Here is a 21,873-nt window from a genome sequence, read left to right as displayed (position 1 = left end):
GGCCATCTTGACGATAGACCAGAAATCTAGACTCGTCACTGAAGGTCACGTGATTCCAGTGTCCTGGCTGCCATTGACGGTGCTCTCTGGCCCACTGCAATCGGCGCTGGCTGTGTTGTCTGGTCAGGCGTGGCTTTCTCAGGGGACGCCTGGCACGATAGCCTGCTTGAACCAGTCGTTGGTTGACTAGCCTTCTGGATACAGGCACATTTGTCAGTTGCTGCCACTCAGCCCTAAGCCGATTAGCTGACTTGGTACAGCCATTGCAGACTAACCGGTGCAGCTGGCGATCATCTCTCCTTGTGGTTCTGCGTGGATGTCCTGGTCTCGGTATTGGAGTAGGGACACCCCTCTGAGCATTTCGTTTCAGGATCTTTGACACCTGACCTTCAGTGATGCCATACTGCCGAGCAATAGCACACTGTTTCATGCCAGAATTTCGTAAAGCCACCACTCCATGACAAACAGCATTGTCAAGTTGACGGACCATCTCCAGAGGAAGCGGCAATAACTTTTGTAGACGTGCAGCAGTTGTTTTCCACAAATACAGAACGCAACAACCCTTATATACCCGATTGTGAAGCCAATCGTCAAATGTACCTGTCCTTACATTTTATCACGCCACCTGTGATATAATCCTGTTATTGACTTCTTGCTGCGAAAGACAATCAGTGACATGGTTCTTTCAACAAAGACATCACCGAAGGGTAAAATAAACTCACCAGATTGATATACTGAGTTCAGAAAGTAAACCCAAGTCAAGAAAAAATATATATTCCATATTAAATGCCAAGTCTGTACATTATTTTCTATCTTATTTCAAGGTGAGTAACCTTCGTTTTGACATTTCCGGGCCTGGCCTGTCCGGGCCTGTTTCGGTTATAGTCCGTCCTTTGTCATTGAATACCGCTCGCTCATGAACCATCGTCGTCTCCTGACTTGTTTGCACCTGTTTTTGGAAATTCTTTGCAAGGTGATTTAGGGATGCTTTTTCAGGTTTGTTGTGTTCATGCTTGTTTACAAATTGCATCTGATAGTCTGTTGAGCATTTCACATACTCAGCTAGTCCTAAGTAGACACTCGTCGCTCTGTGCACCTTGTTGAGTTACATGAGGCCGCCCCCTCTTTCTCGTCTCAGCAGGTACATTCTTGGGATGGATTAACATTTTGTGGATGGTAAGGAGTTCTTGTTTTGATGTCTCACTTGTTGATTTCTGATTGGGCCCAGTATATTATTCCGCAGCTATATTGGAACGCTGGTACTGCGAGCTGGTTTATGGCTTTGATTTTGTTTCTTTGGGAGAGATATGTTTTCAGGATCAGCTTTGTTCTCCAAGGTATTTGCATGATGCGTCATTTCTAAGTGCTGTATTGTTGTTTAAAGGTCAATTTTTATGTTGTCTGTTTTTGTTGGTTTACCTTGTGCAAATGAGCTCTTGGCGCACTTATCTTGTGTGAAGAGCATTCCATTTGAAGGTCCTCGGAAAACCATTTTACTCGTTTTATTTGTTCTGACAATTTTTTGTCATTTGACAAGAAGAGTTTTAAATCATCCATGTATGGTAGATGTGTCACCTTTCCTATTTCTTTGGATGTTCGTCTATTGGTTGTTAGGGTGTATCCGTGTCTTTGTTCATTGATGGGGTTACTTAGTGGGTCCAAAGCCCGACAAAACAAAAGGGGGGAAAGACTGTCTCCCTGGAAGATTCCACGCCATATCTTCACATCTGGTATTTCGATATTCCCTTCCGAGTGCTGTAATTCAAGGTGGTATTCCAGAGCTCCATTGCTTTCTCAATCAGTTTGATTATTTGGGGATTGATTTTGTATATTTACATGCATTTTATCATTCACGAATGTGGGACACTGTCAAAAGCTTTCTTAGTCTATCCAGGTAGTGGACAATTTAGTTCTTTGCAATTTGCAATTTTCAAGTACGGCCTTGTTCAGTAGTAGGCGGTCAATTGTTCCATAACAACCTCTTTTACATCTCTTTTGTTCTGCCTCTCAACCTCCTTGTTGTGTTGGGTTCTGCCTCCAAACCTCCTTGTTGTGTTAGGTGATGATACTGTAGGACCCTACTATTCGCGTTGCCACTATTCGCATGTCCCACATATTCGTGGTTGATAAATTGCGACCTGCTTCTCTATTCAGGGCCACGTGTCCCACAAATTCGCGGTTTTTTGTGGGCGCAAAAAAAATCACGAGCCGTGAGCAGGACACAGTTATAAAACCCCATCTTTCAACAACCATTCACAAAGCAGCTGGACAGACACAAAATGACACCAAAGAGCCACGAATATGACCTGCTTCGACATTCTCGGCTGTGTGGTTCGCGTTTTCATGGCTTTTCCAGCCACATAAAATACTGTTGTGTGACTATGCTTGGTGAACACTGTAGGGTAGCACGGAGGACCAAACGAGCTTTAACACTCCAAGGCGTTCAGTTCAAAAATATAGTGAAGGATACGCGTGGGGGCAAGTGGGGGAGAAGCCCGGAGCGCTTACCTTCATGGATCCCCCAATGTCCTCGACCATGCAATAAATCAACTCAAATAACCCAGGTTTAAAATGTACAAAAATAACAGGTTTAATGAAAGAAATGCCGGTACAAAGAAAATGCACGATAAACTAGATTCCTAAATGGAGCACTCCCACAAACAGACTCAAAAACAGACGAAGGATAAAATAAGTGGGAAATAAATAGCGTTGTTTGTGGCACTTAGCTCAAATCGGCTGGGGTGTCTCGTCAGGGGTCGTCAAAATCGTCTGAGGCCCTCGCCGAGCCCGAAATCCGGACGCGGCTCTGGTGTTGGCGGGAAAAAGGCCTCACTTGCCCTCGTTCACTTGGCCGCACTTGGCGCGAAACAGGCCTTACGCGCAAAGCGAACGGCAGGCATGCAGCCCGCTCTTCCATGCCATGCTCGTCCACCCGTCCTCTGCACGGAAAACTGCAGTTCCCGGGCCGCGGCTCTTCCTCCGCACAACCACCAGAAAGATGTCCCAACACGGCCGCTCACGATGAAGCCTCCACAACGAGAGAAGGCAAGAGCGAGCAAGAGGGAAGGAAGAGAATATGCGGCACACAACCATCCACCACCAGACCCCAAACTGAGAAGGAAAAATGCACAACCGTTCACGATGACGTCCAGAACGAGAAGGGAAAATGTCCGCCGCTCCAACTATCTTGTACACGCCGCTCTGACGTCATCCGTGACTGCTTTACCAATCAGCGTGTGCCACCTCTTTGTAGGCCATCTCTGCTCAGATATTTCAGTAAGTCCCATCGTACCCAGGCTTGTACCAATCAACTCCCCCCACCCAATCACCACTCTTCTGGGCGTGGCTCTCGGCCTGCCTGTGCTTGTGGTGATGTTGCGGCTGTGGCACCAGTGGTATTGTTCAATCTGAGTTTCCGGTTAGTTTTATTATTAATTGGTGTGTTTATTGGGCGATTTTGGCTCCTCGTGTCTACTGCGGTGTCATAAGGAACAAAGGTATAGCTTACAGAGGTATTTACACACAGGGGATGAATTTACCTATAATCCCTGAGCTAATTAACATACCCCCCTCCTCTGATGGGGATGAAGATACACTTACACGATAGTTCGGTCTAAAATAAAGTCCCTACTTATTACATGGGTGGTTCTTCTTCTTCACGACAATCAGAGAACACTAATCTATACATTCTACCTGGTTCTAAGATAATCATTGTCTACCCCCTACAAACATAACAATATGTATTTTTAGCCGCACTATAAGCAAGCTTTTTTGGGATGTCCCACTAGCAGCTCAATATGGCATCATCCGAGATGTTACACAATGAAAACACCATCGTATCTACCACATGACCTGCGGCAACATTCGAGGGATTTTCATTGACATTCGCAGGATTATCGTCGACATTCGTGGGATTTGCCTCGATATTCGCGGATTTTGCCTTTCCATTTGCGTTTTTTCCCTCAACAGTCACAGATTTTCACAATTCGGGAACCAATCCCCCCTTTTCCGTTGAAACAATGCCCCACCATTCACGGTTTCGTAGTTCGCTGCACTTTCCAGGAACGTATCCCCTGCAAATAGCGGGATCCGACTGTATGTCATTTCTGTGATGATACCTGTCAGAAATCTATATGGTGTTGGTCGGCATGTTATTGGCCAGTATTTGTGGGGAAGTTGGGTTTCTTCAGATTTTGGGATGAGAAAGGTGTTTCCTTCTATCAGTCACTCATCCACTGCCTTTTCCTCTTGGATCAGTTTAATGGATGTCCTGGTGTAGTGATTGTGTAGAGCATGAAGTTGTTTTAGCCAGAAATTTGGAAATCTATCTGAGCCTGGTCTTTTAAAGTTTGGCATTTTTGAAAGGCTACACAAGGCAAGTCGTTTTGCTGTTTCAAACTCTTTTCAAAATCCCTCCACAGCTGTAACGACATTTACACATGGCACACACAAGAGAATCCGAATGCTACTCACCCCCTCAGCTGCCAGACCAGTTTCATTGTTTATTGGTGAATGACAGTGTAGTCAGAAACATACACCATCTAGGCTCCCAAGCACATGTGCAAACGCCAAGCAGTCAATCTACAAATGAAAACAAATGAAATTCTTTCACGAGCCTCGATCTTGTATACAAAAAACAAACAAAGACCCACCTGCATTTCTCACATGTGAATGGAGGAAATAACTAATCAGCTCTCACCTAATCTGTTACCCCAGGTGGCTAGGATTAAATAAATAAATAAATAAATCGACTCCTCCCATCCTCTACTCAACTCTTCCCAAAAGGGCTTTTTCTTGTGTAGCCTTTCATGCTTGTATTTATGCAGTTTTCTTTGGCTAGAAGACAAATATATATGTAAGATCTATACGTCTAAACACAACGGGTCTGCCAGTAGCAGCACATTTTGACCTTGCTAATCACAACAAGGATAATTTCCAGGTGTGTGGTATTAAGGCGTGCTCCAGTGATTTGGACCAAAAGCGCTTAGAGGAGAAAGTCATCTTTCAGTTGGGTAGTATACATCCTCAAGGAATTAATGTTACATTCTGGACTTTTCCTTATTCCAACACCTGATTAATCATTCACGCTCCTGTTTTTAATTACATAATTTATTCACTATGTATATTGCATCAGATGTTTTGGTTCCTTAGTTTTTTTTTTGACAAAGGGTTATGCCCGAAATGTCGACTGTTTTTTTTTTAATGGCGATTTCCTTACCCATATCTTTCTTTCACCCATACCCATGTCATCAGATTTTCTTACCCATGTCATCCAACACCTTGAGAAAGTATTCATACCCTTTGATTTTTTCACATTTTGTTGTGTTGCAGCGCAAATTTAAAATGGATTATATTGAGATTTTTTTTACGACTGATCTACACAAAATACCCCATAATGTCAAAGTTGAAGTTTTGTTTTTTGCAAATTTTTACATATCTTACTATAATTCACCAAATGTCCGTTCGAAGGTACCGCAAAAACGGCTGAACCGATCGCAACGATATTTTGGGTGGGTAATCCTAGGACCCCCTGGAGTAAAATAGGCTATATTGTTTTTCCAATTTTTACCAAGTTTTCCAATTTTCCAGTTTTTCCAAACACGAAGGAATAATATTTACCAATATGAACAGTGATGTGGTTTTTGTTGAAATTCCACGTACCAGGAGAGAGTAGATCGACTCCTGACGAACTCTTCCTATATAAACGTGCGGCTCCGAAGTAACACGGCAGCGTGTGCAAAACGACTGAGAAACAGGTGTAGCGGCCGCTTCCGTGTTACAGATTCGGCGCGTACTCTTCACACATAAACGTGCGACTGAGAAAGACGTGTGGCGGCCGCTTCCGTTTTGCAGAATTCAATCCTTTTTCAAAATGGGCGCCATGTACTGTTTAGATTTTGATGATTTGCGTGTGATATGATTCAACAGATGTTTATATGAATCGTTTAAAATAAAAAAAGCCTTCAATTTCTGATATTTTGCCTTTTCATTTGGGCTTCCCAATTGAAGCCCCGCCCATAGAGCGGGTACCGTTGCTAGTTCATTAAATATGACAAGCTGAAATGTCTCGAGTCAATAAGTATTCCACCTCTTTGCTATGATATGCCAAATTGGGCTCAGGTGCATCAAATTTCCTTTGATCATCTTTGAGATTTCTCTGCAACTTGGAGTCCACCTGTGGTCAATTCAATTCATTGGACATTATTTAGAAAGAAACACACCTTTCTATAGAAGATCCCACAGTTGGCAGTGCATCTGAGAGCAGAAATTCTTCCATGAAGTCTAAGGAACTGTCTGTAGAACTCCGAGATAGAATTGTGAGGAGGCCGAGATCTGGGGAATGGTATAAAACAATTTCTAGAGTGTTGAAAGTTCCCAAGAGCACAGTGAGCTCCATCATTTGAAAATGGAAAGAAAATGAACTACCCAGCCTCTTCCTAGAGCTGGCTGTCGACAAAATTGAGGAAACAGGCAAGAAGGACCTTGGTCAAGGAGGTTACCAGGAACCCAATGACCACTGTGACAGAAATTCTCAGCTGATATGGGAGAACCTGTCGGAAGGACAACAGTTTCTGCAGCTCTTCACAAATCCAGGCTTTATGGGAGAGTGGCTAGACAGAAACCACTACTGAGAAAAAGGCACTTGACAGCACACTTGGAGTTTACAAAAAGCCCGTGAAAGACTCTGAGAACATGAGGGAAAATATTCTGTGGTCTTATGAGATGAAAGCCTGATGTTGGCTTAGCGGTTAGGGTGCGGCTTGGGATCCGAGGATCCTGGGTTCGAATCCCGGTCGATCGCTGAATTAATGCCAGGGGGGTTGACTCAGCCTGCGATCCTTCCGATGTCAGCAAATTGAGTGCAAATTGCTTCCATTATGACGTCATAATTTGACAACTACAAAACTTCATCCGATCAAGATCACATTTATTGACCGTCATGTTGGGATAAATTGGTGGAGAAAAAATAATAATGATGACGTCATCGGTCACGTGGTTCGGCCGCCATATTTGTTTTAATACAAAATCCTTATAAATCACTTAAAACCATTTTCTCCAAAATGGCTAAACAGATTGAGGCAAAACATTACATGCATGATCGCATACCCATGACAAACAAAAAGTTCCATGACCATGATGTCATAGGTCACACGCTTTGGCGGCAATGATTTTTTGAAGAATAAAACTTTAAAAAGCCACTCCTCCAGAATGGTTGAACAGATCGAACGGAAACTTCAAACATATGTCCCCCATGCCATTGGTATACCATGCTGTCCTTGAATAATTTATACATCACATGATTTGGTGGCCATATTGGATTGAACAAAAATATTTTAAAAATTATATCTCTTGAACCGCTTCATTGATCGATGTGAAACTTCAAAGTAATGTAGTAGTTATAACACGGAACACGTGTTTACAATTTCAATATGATTGGTCTTATGGTCTGGCAGCCAGACGTTGTTATTGTTTGAAGAAGAAACCACTATATTATCTTCTCCAGCCATTTGAGTTTTCAATATATCTATTAATTATGTACTGTTTGAAGTCAGTGGCATCCTGTCTATTAATTACGTATGTCTAATACATATGTACTATCGGAATGTACCTTTCGACACTTTGGACTGCTGAGACCCATTGGACCTTTGAAGAACCTTTAACTGTGGAACTCTTTACCTTCTTTCCAAACACTTATGACCATCCCCTTTTCAAAAAGCAGATTTTTTACTTTCTCAAAAATTATTTATTTCTAAAGACTATTCTGTCTTTCTTCACTTTTCTATCAATGCAGCTCTTTTGTTTAGGCCTGGCCTCAATGAGGACTATTAGCGCTTTTCCATTGCACAGAACGGTGCGGTACGGTACGGCACTGTACAGTACGGTTTGGTACGGCATGGTAATCCCTGTGTCGTTTTTCCATCGCACAACAGAACTGTGAAAATAGGCGGAGTTATCTGAAGTGACGAAAAAAAAAAAACCCTACCGCTGTGGTGACGTAAATACCTGCACCACCAAAGGTGGATGGAGGTTATGTTTTCACCCCTGTCTGTTTGTCCGTTTGTTTGTTTGTTTGTGAGCAAAATATCTCAAAAAGTTGTGGACGGATTCGGACGAAATTCGGGAGAGATGTAGCGTATGGGACAAGGACGAAATGATTAGATTTTGGTGAAGATCTGGATTCGGCTCCGACTACTAGAATTTTTAAAGTGATTCTTCACCATTGGGAGATTGGGCCAAAAACGATACATAGCAGGATATCTCAAAAAGTTGTGGACGAATTTAGACGAAACTTGCTGGACAGGTTGGGTGTCTGACCAGGAAGAATCGATTCAATTTTCGTGAAAAATCGAAGCATTTGGAGGATAGTGTATGGGCAAACAACTTGGGTTGGTTTCCCACGGGTGGGAGTGGGGAAGAGGGGGAGAAGGAGGAGGAGGAAGAGGAGGGATATTTGTCAAATTTTCACTGCGAAATGCAGAGAGCCACTAGATGGCTTCGCTGGCAACCAGAGTGTTCGGGGTAGTTGCTGACTCTCCCAAGGTCAACGGCTGCGTTTGTCTCATGTTAAAAACCAAGTCGTGCATTATTTGGTGTCAATGCATGTGCCTGTGTGATTTATTTGTGGCAGCCCATCCATGAATCTTGAACGCTATCGAAAAAAAAGGATAATTTTCTCCTTATCCAAAGTCTTTGTAACAACATTTATGGAATGTGTGATTGTAAATGGATGTTTCACAAAACCCTCAATGAAAAGCACAAACATTGTCAGATCGTGGTGGCATTGCTGATCAGATGCGGTGGCGTTGCTGATCAGATGCGATGGCGTTACTGATCAGGCGCAGTGGGGTTGCTGATCAGACGCGGTAGCGTTGCTGATCAGACGCGGTGGCGTTGCTGATCAGACGCGGTGGCGTTGCTGATCAGACGCGGTGGCGTTGCTGATCAGACGCGGTGGCGTTGCTGATCAGACGCGGTGGCGTTGCTGATCAGACGCGGTGGCGTTGCTGATCAGACGCGGTGGCGTTGCTGATCAGACGCGGTGGCGTTGCTGATGAGACGCGGTGGCGTTGCTGATGAGACGCGGTGGCGTTGCTGATGAGACGCGGTGGCGTTGCTGATCAGACGCGGTGGCGTTGCTGATCAGACGCGGTGGCGTTGCTGATCAGACGCGGTGGCGTTGCTGATCAGACGCGGTGGCGTTGCTGATCAGACGCGGTGGCGTTGCTGATCAGACGCGGTGGCGTTGCTGATCAGACGCGGTGGCGTTGCTGATCAGACGCGGTGGCGTTGCTGATCAGACGCGGTGGCGTTGCTGATCAGACGCGGTGGCGTTGCTGATCAGACGCGGTGGCGTTGCTGATCAGACGCGGTGGCGTTGCTGATCAGACGCGGTGGCGTTGCTGATCAGACGCGGTGGCGTTGCTGATCAGACGCGGTGGCGTTGCTGATCAGACGCGGTGGCGTTGCTGATCAGACGCGGTGGCGTTGCTGATCAGACGCGGTGGCGTTGCTGATCAGACGCGGTGGCGTTGCTGATCAGACGCGGTGGCGTTGCTGATCAGACGCGGTGGCGTTGCTGATCAGACGCGGTGGCGTTGCTGATCAGACGCGGTGGCGTTGCTGATCAGACGCGGTGGCGTTGCTGATCAGACGCGGTGGCGTTGCTGATCAGACGCGGTGGCGTTGCTGATCAGACGCGGTGGCGTTGCTGATCAGACGCGGTGGCGTTGCTGATCAGACGCGGTGGCGTTGCTGATCAGACGCGGTGGCGTTGCTGATCAGACGCGGTGGCGTTGCTGATCAGACGCGGTGGCGTTGCTGATCAGACGCGGTGGCGTTGCTGATCAGACGCGGTGGCGTTGCTGATCAGACGCGGTGGCGTTGCTGATCAGACGCGGTGGCGTTGCTGATCAGACGCGGTGGCGTTGCTGATGAGACGCGGTGGCGTTGCTGATGAGACGCGGTGGCGTTGCTGATGAGACGCGGTGGCGTTGCTGATGAGACGCGGTGGCGTTGCTGATCAGACGCGGTGGCGTTGCTGATCAGACGCGGTGGCGTTGCTGATCAGACGCGGTGGCGTTGCTGATCAGACGCGGTGGCGTTGCTGATCAGACGCGGTGGCGTTGCTGATCAGACGCGGTGGCGTTGCTGATCAGACGCGGTGGCGTTGCTGATCAGACGCGGTGGCGTTGCTGATCAGACGCGGTGGCGTTGCTGATCAGACGCGGTGGCGTTGCTGATCAGACGCGGTGGCGTTGCTGATCAGACGCGGTGGCGTTGCTGATCAGACGCGGTGGCGTTGCTGATCAGACGCGGTGGCGTTGCTGATCAGACGCGGTGGCGTTGCTGATCAGACGCGGTGGCGTTGCTGATCAGACGCGGTGGCGTTGCTGATCAGACGCGGTGGCGTTGCTGATCAGACGCGGTGGCGTTGCTGATCAGACGCGGTGGCGTTGCTGATCAGACGCGGTGGCGTTGCTGATCAGACGCGGTGGCGTTGCTGATCAGACGCGGTGGCGTTGCTGATCAGACGCGGTGGCGTTGCTGATCAGACGCGGTGGCGTTGCTGATCAGACGCGGTGGCGTTGCTGATCAGACGCGGTGGCGTTGCTGATCAGACGCGGTGGCGTTGCTGATCAGACGCGGTGGCGTTGCTGATCAGACGCGGTGGCGTTGCTGATCAGACGCGGTGGCGTTGCTGATCAGACGCGGTGGCGTTGCTGATCAGACGCGGTGGCGTTGCTGATCAGACGCGGTGGCGTTGCTGATCAGACGCGGTGGCGTTGCTGATCAGACGCGGTGGCGTTGCTGATCAGACGCGGTGGCGTTGCTGATCAGACGCGGTGGCGTTGCTGATCAGACGCGGTGGCGTTGCTGATCAGACGCGGTGGCGTTGCTGATCAGACGCGGTGGCGTTGCTGATCAGACGCGGTGGCGTTGCTGATCAGACGCGGTGGCGTTGCTGATCAGACGCGGTGGCGTTGCTGATCAGACGCGGTGGCGTTGCTGATCAGACGCGGTGGCGTTGCTGATCAGACGCGGTGGCGTTGCTGATCAGACGCGGTGGCGTTGCTGATCAGACGCGGTGGCGTTGCTGATCAGACGCGGTGGCGTTGCTGATCAGACGCGGTGGCGTTGCTGATCAGACGCGGTGGCGTTGCTGATCAGACGCGGTGGCGTTGCTGATCAGACGCGGTGGCGTTGCTGATCAGACGCGGTGGCGTTGCTGATCAGACGCGGTGGCGTTGCTGATCAGACGCGGTGGCGTTGCTGATCAGACGCGGTGGCGTTGCTGATCAGACGCGGTGGCGTTGCTGATCAGACGCGGTGGCGTTGCTGATCAGACGCGGTGGCGTTGCTGATCAGACGCGGTGGCGTTGCTGATCAGACGCGGTGGCGTTGCTGATCAGACGCGGTGGCGTTGCTGATCAGACGCGGTGGCGTTGCTGATCAGACGCGGTGGCGTTGCTGATCAGACGCGGTGGCGTTGCTGATCAGACGCGGTGGCGTTGCTGATCAGACGCGGTGGCGTTGCTGATCAGACGCGGTGGCGTTGCTGATCAGACGCGGTGGCGTTGCTGATCAGACGCGGTGGCGTTGCTGATCAGACGCGGTGGCGTTGCTGATCAGACGCGGTGGCGTTGCTGATCAGACGCGGTGGCGTTGCTGATCAGACGCGGTGGCGTTGCTGATCAGACGCGGTGGCGTTGCTGATCAGACGCGGTGGCGTTGCTGATCAGACGCGGTGGCGTTGCTGATCAGACGCGGTGGCGTTGCTGATCAGACGCGGTGGCGTTGCTGATCAGACGCGGTGGCGTTGCTGATCAGACGCGGTGGCGTTGCTGATCAGACGCGGTGGCGTTGCTGATCAGACGCGGTGGCGTTGCTGATCAGACGCGGTGGCGTTGCTGATCAGACGCGGTGGCGTTGCTGATCAGACGCGGTGGCGTTGCTGATCAGACGCGGTGGCGTTGCTGATCAGACGCGGTGGCGTTGCTGATCAGACGCGGTGGCGTTGCTGATCAGACGCGGTGGCGTTGCTGATCAGACGCGGTGGCGTTGCTGATCAGACGCGGTGGCGTTGCTGATCAGACGCGGTGGCGTTGCTGATCAGACGCGGTGGCGTTGCTGATCAGACGCGGTGGCGTTGCTGATCAGACGCGGTGGCGTTGCTGATCAGACGCGGTGGCGTTGCTGATCAGACGCGGTGGCGTTGCTGATCAGACGCGGTGGCGTTGCTGATCAGACGCGGTGGCGTTGCTGATCAGACGCGGTGGCGTTGCTGATCAGACGCGGTGGCGTTGCTGATCAGACGCGGTGGCGTTGCTGATCAGACGCGGTGGCGTTGCTGATCAGACGCGGTGGCGTTGCTGATCAGACGCGGTGGCGTTGCTGATCAGACGCGGTGGCGTTGCTGATCAGACGCGGTGGCGTTGCTGATCAGACGCGGTGGCGTTGCTGATCAGACGCGGTGGCGTTGCTGATCAGACGCGGTGGCGTTGCTGATCAGACGCGGTCGGCGTTGCTGATCAGACGCGGTGGCGTTGCTGATCAGACGCGGTGGCGTTGCTGATCAGACGCGGTGGCGTTGCTGATCAGACGCGGTGGCGTTGCTGATCAGACGCGGTGGCGTGCTGATCAGACGCGGTGGCGTTGCTGATCAGACGCGGTGGCGTTGCTGATCAGACGCGGTGGCGTTGCTGATCAGACGCGGTGGCGTTGCTGATCAGACGCGGTGGCGTTGCTGATCAGACGCGGTGGCGTTGCTGATCAGACGCGGTGGCGTTGCTGATCAGACGCGGTGGCGTTGCTGATCAGACGCGGTGGCGTTGCTGATCAGACGCGGTGGCGTTGCTGATCAGACGCGGTGGCGTTGCTGATCAGACGCGGTGGCGTTGCTGATCAGACGCGGTGGCGTTGCTGATCAGACGCGGTGGCGTTGCTGATCAGACGCGGTGGCGTTGCTGATCAGACGCGGTGGCGTTGCTGATCAGACGCGGTGGCGTTGCTGATCAGACGCGGTGGCGTTGCTGATCAGACGCGGTGGCGTTGCTGATCAGACGCGGTGGCGTTGCTGATCAGACGCGGTGGCGTTGCTGATCAGACGCGGTGGCGTTGCTGATCAGACGCGGTGGCGTTGCTGATCAGACGCGGTGGCGTTGCTGATCAGACGCGGTGGCGTTGCTGATCAGACGCGGTGGCGTTGCTGATCAGACGCGGTGGCGTTGCTGATCAGACGCGGTGGCGTTGCTGATCAGACGCGGTGGCGTTGCTGATCAGACGCGGTGGCGTTGCTGATCAGACGCGGTGGCGTTGCTGATCAGACGCGGTGGCGTTGCTGATCAGACGCGGTGGCGTTGCTGATCAGACGCGGTGGCGTTGCTGATCAGACGCGGTGGCGTTGCTGATCAGACGCGGTGGCGTTGCTGATCAGACGCGGTGGCGTTGCTGATCAGACGCGGTGGCGTTGCTGATCAGACGCGGTGGCGTTGCTGATCAGACGCGGTGGCGTTGCTGATCAGACGCGGTGGCGTTGCTGATCAGACGCGGTGGCGTTGCTGATCAGACGCGGTGGCGTTGCTGATCAGACGCGGTGGCGTTGCTGATCAGACGCGGTGGCGTTGCTGATCAGACGCGGTGGCGTTGCTGATCAGACGCGGTGGCGTTGCTGATCAGACGCGGTGGCGTTGCTGATCAGGTGCGGTGGGGTTGCTGATTAGGTGCGGTGCGGTTGCTGATTAGGTGCGGTGGGGTTGCTGATTAGGTGCGGTGGGGTTGCTGATTAGGTGTGGTGGGGTTGCTGATTAGGTGTGGTGGGGTTGCTGATTAGGTGCGGTGGGGTTGCTGATTATGTGTGGTGGGGTTGCTGATTAGATGAGTTGCGGTTGCTGATTAGGTGTGGTGGGGTTGCTGATTAGGCGCGGTGGCGTTGCTGATCGGAAGCGGTGGCGTTGGAGATCAGACGCGGTGGCGTTGCTGATCAGACGCGGTGGCGTTGCTGATTAGACGCGGTGGCGTTGCTGATTAGACGCGGTGGCGTTGCTGATGGGACGCGGTGGCGTTGCTGATCGGAAGCGGTGGCGTTGGAGATCAGACGCGGTGGCGTTGCTGATCAGACGCGGTGGCGTTGCTGATTAGACGCGGGGGCGTTGCTGATTGGACGCGGTGGCGTTGCTGATGGGACGCGGTGGCGTTGCTGATGGGACGCGGTGGCGTTGCTGATCGGAAGCGGTGGCGTTGGAGATCAGACGCGGTGGCGTTGCTGATCAGACGCGGTGGCGTTGCTGATTAGACGCGGGGGCGTTGCTGATTGGACGCGGTGGCGTTGCTGATGGGACGCGGTGGCGTTGCTGATGGGACGCGGTGGCGTTGCTGATCGGAAGCGGTGGCGTTGGAGATCAGACGCGGTGGCGTTGCTGATCAGACGCGGTGGCGTTGCTGATTAGACGCGGTGGCGTTGCTGATTGGACGCGGTGGCGTTGCTGATGGGACGCGGTGGCGTTGCTGATCGGACGCGGTGGTGTTGCTGATCGGATGCGGTGGGGTTGCTGATCAGATGCGGTGGCGTTGCTGATCAGATGCGGTGGGGTTGCTGATCAGGTGTGGTGGGGTTGCTGATTAGGTGCGGTGCGGTTGCTGATTAGGTGCGGTGCGGTTGCTGATTAGGTGCGGTGCGGTTGCTGATTAGGTGCGGTGGGGTTGCTGATTAGGTGCGGTGGGGTTGCTGATTAGATGTGGTGGGGTTGCTGATTAGATGCGGTGCGGTTGCTGATTAGGTGTGGTGGGGTTGCTGATTAGGTGTGATGGGGTTGCTGATCAGACACGGTGGCGTTGCTGATCAGACACGGTGGCGTTGCTGATCAGACACGGTGGCGTTGCTGATTAGACACGGTGGCGTTGCTGATCGGACGCGGTGGCGTTGCTGATCGGACGCGGTGGTGTTGCTGATCGGATGCGGTGGTGTTGCTGATCAGATGCGGTGGTGTTGCTGATCAGATGCGGTGGTGTTGCTGATCAGATGCGGTGGGGTTGCTGATCAGATGCGGTGGGGTTGCTGATCAGATGCGGTGGGGTTGCTGATTAGATGCGGTGGGGTTGCTGATTAGGTGCGGTGGGGTTGCTGATTAGGTGCGGTGGGGTTGCTGATTAGGTGCGGTGGGGTTGCTGATTAGGTGCGGTGGGGTTGCTGATTAGGTGCGGTGGGGTTGCTGATTAGGTGCGGTGGGGTTGCTGATTAGGTGCGGTGGGGTTGCTGATTAGATGTGGTGGGGTTGCTCATTAGGTGCGGTGCGGTTGCTGATTAGGTGTGGTGGGGTTGCTGATTAGGTGTGGTGGGGTTGCTGATCAGACGCGGTGGCGTTGCTGATCAGACGCGGTGGCGTTGCTGATCAGACGCGGTGGCGTTGCTGATCAGACGCGGTGGCATTGCTGGTCAGATGCGGTGGGGTTGCTGATTCGGTGTGGTGGGGTTGCTGATTAGGTGCGGTGTGGTTGCTGATCAGGCGCGGTGGAGTTGCTGATGAGAGGCGGTGGTGTTGCGGTTACTGCATCTGTTCTGAGCCTGCGAAGTTGGTTTTGCGATTCCAACCCTGGCAGCTTCGTCCCAAAGATTTTTGAAATGGCACTTGCTACTTCCTCACTTGATGGTCAGCATTTGGAGGATAGTGTTTGAGCAAACCACGTTGGTTGGTTTCCCACAGGTGGTAGGGGGTTAAGAGGGGCTAAAGGAGGAGGAGGAAGAGGAGGGATATTTGTCATATTTGCACTGCTTACTGCAGAGAGCCACTAGATGGCTTCGCTGGCAACCAGAGTGTTCGGGGCAGTTGCTGACTCTCCCAAGGTCAATGGCTGCGTTTTTCTCATGTTAAAAGCCAAGTCCTGTTTTATTTGGTGTCAATGCATGTGCCTGTGTGATTTATTTGTGGCAGCCCATCCATGAATTTTAAACTCTATCGAAAAAAAATAAGGTATAATTTTCTCCTTATCCAAAGTCTTTGTAACAACATTTATGGAATGTGTGATTGTAAATGGATGCTTTACAAAACCCTCAATGAAAAGCACAAACATTGTAAAGAACTCGGCGTCGGTATGAAACTTTGGAAGAGTGGTTTCTCTTTTCACCGAAAAGCACAATCCAAGATTGTCACCTTGAATCCAAGGAACCCTCCTTCCCTCAGACGTACACCATCCGATTGTTGAGGTCATTTCCCCCTTTCCTTCATTGCTGGGCTATCTGGGCCAAGAAGCTTTCTTACATCCCTTGTACTGTGGGTAGTTTTTGCTTCTTGCTTGTATCGTTGAACTTTGAACCATGTCCAGACCGACAATCCTTAAAAGGTGTGGAGGTCGTCCATACCTGGATTTAAAGCACTGGAGTGCCTACCAGAGACACCATGTGGTGGTTTGGCGGTTGCACCCTGAGAGGGTTTGTTATGCCAATCTCCTGTTTTGGAAGCAGTTTGCATCATTTCGGACAGTCAACTGCACGATTAGATTGAAGAAGAAGCTTCGTCATGTCCTCGGAGTACTCCTCATACAGTTTGTCTCAGCACAAAACCTGGTCAGGTTGCCATTGGTCTTTGGTCGGCCATTTTGTCTTGCTGATGAGGACATTAAGACCAATGCAGTTGTGCACGACCCGTTTGCATTTTGGCCTGATCGCTGACTCTGCCCTCTGCGGATTTATGGTTTATCGTGCTTTGTCATTCTGTTTTTCCACACGACTGCTAATTCATTTTGACGCATTCTCAGGTTTTATGCTCTGCTAATTCATTCATTGATCGCGTTTGGTAACTTTCATTCTTTTTTTTCCTACTTCTCATCGTTTTCTCCCGATTGAACTTCGTTCCTTTTGTTATAATTCTTCTTTCTTTGTCCCATATCTCTTTAGCTCTTCAATCGTCGTTCATCCAGCAAATAAAACAGATATTTTTCATCCCGTCCATTCCACGCCATCGGCGTCCTGGTGCCCCATACCCCTTTCAATTGCCCACTTGCGCTTGTCCCCTTGCTGCTGATGCAGCATTGTGTCTGTGCTGCAGCCGGCACTGGGGCTGCATGTTAAAGAGGACGCAGGGAAAGGGAGGGAGTGCAGGACAAAGAGGAGACTGGGACATGGCGAGGGAAGATATTGGGTGAAACTAATGGGCTTTTTGGGGAATGCAGAAAAACGATCAGTGTGTGTGCGTGTGTGCGTGTGTGTGTGGTGTTGTAAGGTCAGTGTGGTGTATCGGGCATGCTAGCCCTTTTGGATGAGGATCTGTGGTGCCAAGGACATTTTGGTTTTGTTCACTTACTGCTTAGGAATAACGACCAAAGGAAACCTGATTGTTTCGATGTTTTCCTGACATTGTGGGCATTGGTGTAAGCAGATGTGGTCAAGCCCTAAAGGTGTACATAGGCCTGTGCAGTCATAGATTTAACTGCCCACGTTTAACTTTTCTGTAACAAGGCATTACAGTGGGGACAGCCACCTTAATGTTCTCTACAAATAAGGGATTTCGATGGGATTATTTTGAATGTGTGTATGAATACACGTTTGCTTACACACAAAATGGATGTGACTAATCAATGCATGTATGCATTTATCCCTGATCTTGTTTTTCAAACCTCCCCAGTACGTCGCCCTCATTTCTCTGTTCTTCATCTTGGTGTCCATCACTTCCTTCTGCCTCGAGACCCATCGCTTTTTCAACAACGAGGTAAACCGCACCGATCATGTCATGCGGAATGGCATCCGCGTTCGCTCCAATGGCACCGAATTTGTTCCTGACCCGTCGCTCATGTACGTCGAGGGAATCTGCGTCATGTGGTTCACACTTGAGGTCATTGTGCGAATCGCCTTCTGCCCCGACAAGAAAGAGTTCTTCAAAAGCTCTCTCAACATTATTGATATTGTAGCTATCTTGCCCTTCTACCTGGAGGTCGGCCTCAGTGGGATGTCCTCCAAAGCTGCCAAAGACGTGCTGGGTTTTCTCCGTGTCGTGCGTTTTGTCCGAATTCTGAGGATCTTCAAACTGACCCGCCATGTGGTTGGCCTGAGAGTTTTGGGCCACACACTCAGGGCAAGCATCAACGAATTCCTACTCCTGATCACCTTTCTCGCGCTCGGTGTGCTTATCTTTGCCACCATGATATACTATGCCGAGAAGCTCGGGACCACAGAGGAACACCTCAATGACAATCATTTCCAGAACATCCCCGTCGGATTTTGGTGGGCCGTAGTGACTATGACTACCCTGGGATACGGGGACATGTTTCCGAAGACGTGGTCCGGTCGCCTAGTCGGTGCCCTTTGCGCCATCGCCGGCGTGCTCACCATCGCCATGCCCGTACCTGTCATCGTCAACAACTTTGGAATGTACTACTCGCTCGCAATGGCCAAACAAAAGCTCCCGAAGAAAAAGAACCGACACATTCCTCGGGGGACGACCACGAGGGTGCCGGCCACCGGGGTGCCGCCCGGCGGTCCCGTCGCGGTGCCCGGAGAGGTGCCCGGAGAAGTACCCGGGGAGATGAGCGGGACGCCCAGAAGCGAGACGTGTCCGCTGGCGCAGGACGACATGCAGGATTTGAATAACGCGGGTGAGAAAAACCACGTTGCACTGTAGCGTGCAGTGCGGTTGGGTACCTGGCGGTGGCATGTTTGAAAAGGAAAAGGAGGCCTTTTTGTCTTTAATTCATTACCACCTATTGTTTCTTACCTGTTGAAATATTCAAAATGGAAGTTAACCTTTACTCATGCTAGTGACCTGCCCAGTTGTTTTCATTTGGATGATGGTAACAGATCAGGAAGGTTGAATAAGGTTTTGGAAACTATCTCAGGTGCTTCGACGCTCAGATTCAGATTTTGGACTCGGTAGACGAAGAGTGACTAAAACTTGGCCTGAGGCCTGTCCCCAGAACCCCAAGAATCTTGAATTTTCTTTTCTTATATTTATTCACTAAATATTCAGACGACAGGATTATAATGCAGAAAAAGGTAACGAAGAGTGCATTTTGCATGAATTGGGTTCGCCTCTTGTTCCTATGGGAAGGCGCCACCCGTGATGCTGGGATCGTAGGTTTGAATCAAACATTTGTTGTTAATTTGTCCATTGTCTACTATTGTCCTTCTAATTCATGTAAAGGTTTGCTGATCTCTCCTCACGTCCTCGTCCCGCATGTGATATATGTACAAGTTCCAGTTTGTTTTGCAGTGACTGATTCAGGTGCACAATATGGATGCGTGTTATTAAAGATTTAAACCACTAAGCTATCTATGCCTGTTGCACGAGACACTCATTCGCAAACGATGCTGATAATGTTATGAACAATGCGTTAGTGAACCTCCAAATTGTGGTTCAAACTCCATGTGAGGGATTCACGTGTTGATGTCACAAACGACATTTCGGAGTTTGCGGAAGCGGTAGAATCGACGGGACTATCAAATCCGTTGCTTCTATGTCTCCGAGCTCACGAAGCAACATCCGTGGCAGGAAATGCGTGAGCACGGAGTTCAGTGTCCTCCACAATTGCACCGACAACGGTATCTGAAGGGTGGAAGGGAGGGCAACTAATGGAGTTCAAATGACTGATGATGATGTGACCTGTTGTGGCCTCTTTTGACCTGTGATCTTATTCGTATTCAACCAGCTTCGGCAGTGTTACGGTTAGAGCTTCCGCTCCGAGTCTGGTGGTCGGTGGTCCGAACCCTGTCAGAGTCGGACCAAAGACTTAAAAAATGGTACGTGCTGCTTCCTTGCTTGACGCTAAGCATTTTAACAGCACAGACAAACAACCATGAATTGGTAAAAAGAGCGCAGGCTTTATTGGGCCTAATGGCTTCTTCCTGCATCGAATTTCCTTGTAAGGAAACTGATATAATATACAGAGCGATGCCTGGAGCATTTAGTCAGGTATGGTACAGGCAAGTTGTTAGTGAAGTATTTGTTAGCTAAGCTAAGATAAATTAAAGGTAGTTACTGTCTCATGCAAGGGTGGAGTGAATATTCTGTAAATTGATCTTGGAGTGAACAGGAAATCCTACAATTTGATGTAAGGTGGCTGCAAAGTCATATAATTTGATATTTTGCTGGACAGGAAGTGCCAGGACTTGAAGGAGGGTTAGGCAAGAAGTCCTTGAACTTGAATCGGTAGACAAGAAGTCCCCATCTTGATCAATTTAGAGTTGGGTAAGAAGTACAGGGTGTTCAAAAAAGACCCGGACATCTTTGGTTGTTAATATATTTAGTACCAGGAATCCGCCATCGCGGACTAGCATCAGAGAGTGGTACAAGAGGTTTAAGGAGACTGGAAGTTGTCAGAAACAAAAAAGTACTGTTCAAACAAGCACAAGTGCAGCAGATGTTGAACGAGTGCTTCAATCATTTCAACAAATTCCCAGAAAATCAATCCGACACGCATCCAGAGAACTGGGACTACCAACAACCACTGTACACAGGATTTGCATCCAGAGAACTTGGACTACCAACTACCACTGTGCACAGGATTTCTATCCAGAGAACTGGGACTACCAACAACCACTGTACACAGGATTTGCATCCAGAGTACTGGGACTACCAACTACCACTGTGCACAGGATTTCTATCCAGAGAACTGGGACTACCAACAACCACTGTACACAGGATTTGCATCCAGAGAACTGGGACTACCAACTACCACTGTGCACAGGATTTCTATCCAGAGAACTGGGACTACCAACAACCACTGTACACAGGATTTGCATCCAGAGAACATGGACTACCAACTTCCACTGTGCACAGGATTTCTATCCAGAGAACTGGGTCTACCAACCACCACTGTACACAGGATTTCTATCCAGAGAACTGGGACTACCAACCACCATTGTGCACAGGATTTGCATCGAGAGAACTGGGACTACCAACCACCACTGCGCACACGATTTGTATCCAGAGTACTGGGACTACCAACCACCACTGTACACAGGATTTCTATCCAGAGAACTGGGACTACCAACCACCATTGTGCACAGGATTTGCATCGAGAGAACTGGGACTACCAACTACCACTGTGCACAGGATTTCTATCCAGAGAACTGGGACTACCAACAACCACTGTACACAGGATTTGCATCCAGAGTACATGGACTACCAACTTCCACTGTGCACAGGATTTGCATCCAGAGAACTGGGTCTACCAACCACCACTGTACACAGGATTTGCATCCAGAGAACTGGGACTACCAACCACCATTGTGCACAGGATTTGCATCGAGAGAACTGGGACTACCAACCACCACTGCGCACACGATTTGTATCCAGAGTACTGGGACTACCAACCACCACTGTACACAAGATTTGCATCCAGAGAACTGGGACTACCAACAACCACTGTACACAGGATTTGCATCCAGAGAACTGGGACTACCAACCACCACTGTACACAGGATTTGCATCCAGAGAACTGGGACTACTAACCACCACTGTACATAGGATTTACATCCAGAGAACTGGGTCTACCAACCACCACTGTACACAGGATTTGCATCCAGAGAACTGGGTCTACCAACCACCACTGTACACAAGATTTGCATCCAGAGAACTGGGACTACCAACCACCACTGTACACAGGATTTACATCCAGAGAACTGGGTCTACCAACCACCACTGTACACAGGATTTACATCCAGAGAACTGGGGCTACCAACCACCACTGTACACAGGATTTGCATCCAGAGAACTGGGACTACCAACCACCACTGTACACAGGATTTGCATCCAGAGAACTGGGACTACCAACCACCACTGTACACAGGATTTGCATCCAGAGAACTTTTTACATAAAACACTGAAGATTTCTATCTATAAGGTGCAGATTCTGCATGAACTCAAACCAAATGACGGACCCAAA

At 50.1% G+C, this 21,873-nt stretch overlaps 1 protein-coding gene across 5 annotated transcripts in view; it reads left to right on the top strand.

Moving 5' to 3' along the window:
* The window catches only part of LOC137428017 (voltage-gated potassium channel KCNC1-like), a 289,763-nt gene that overhangs the window by 77,178 nt on the left and 190,712 nt on the right, over positions 1 to 21,873 (top strand). For 4 of the 5 annotated variants that reach the window (XM_068117923.2, XM_078777530.1, XM_078777531.1 and 1 more), the window contains exon 5: positions 17,619 to 18,585. In XM_068117923.2, coding sequence (XP_067974024.2) covers positions 17,619 to 18,585 — 967 coding nt within the window. Of the gene's footprint in view, positions 1 to 17,618; positions 19,263 to 21,873 lie in introns of those variants that run through there. The other variant, XM_078777533.1, reaches the window with a different exon arrangement.

Source organism: Myxine glutinosa, chromosome 5, assembly GCF_964187855.1.
Source record: "Myxine glutinosa chromosome 5, kmMyxGlut1.1, whole genome shotgun sequence".
NCBI lineage: Eukaryota > Metazoa > Chordata > Myxini > Myxiniformes > Myxinidae > Myxine > Myxine glutinosa.
The sequence above is the reverse complement of the archived record's forward strand: the minus strand, read 5'-3'. Positions and strand labels throughout refer to the sequence as shown.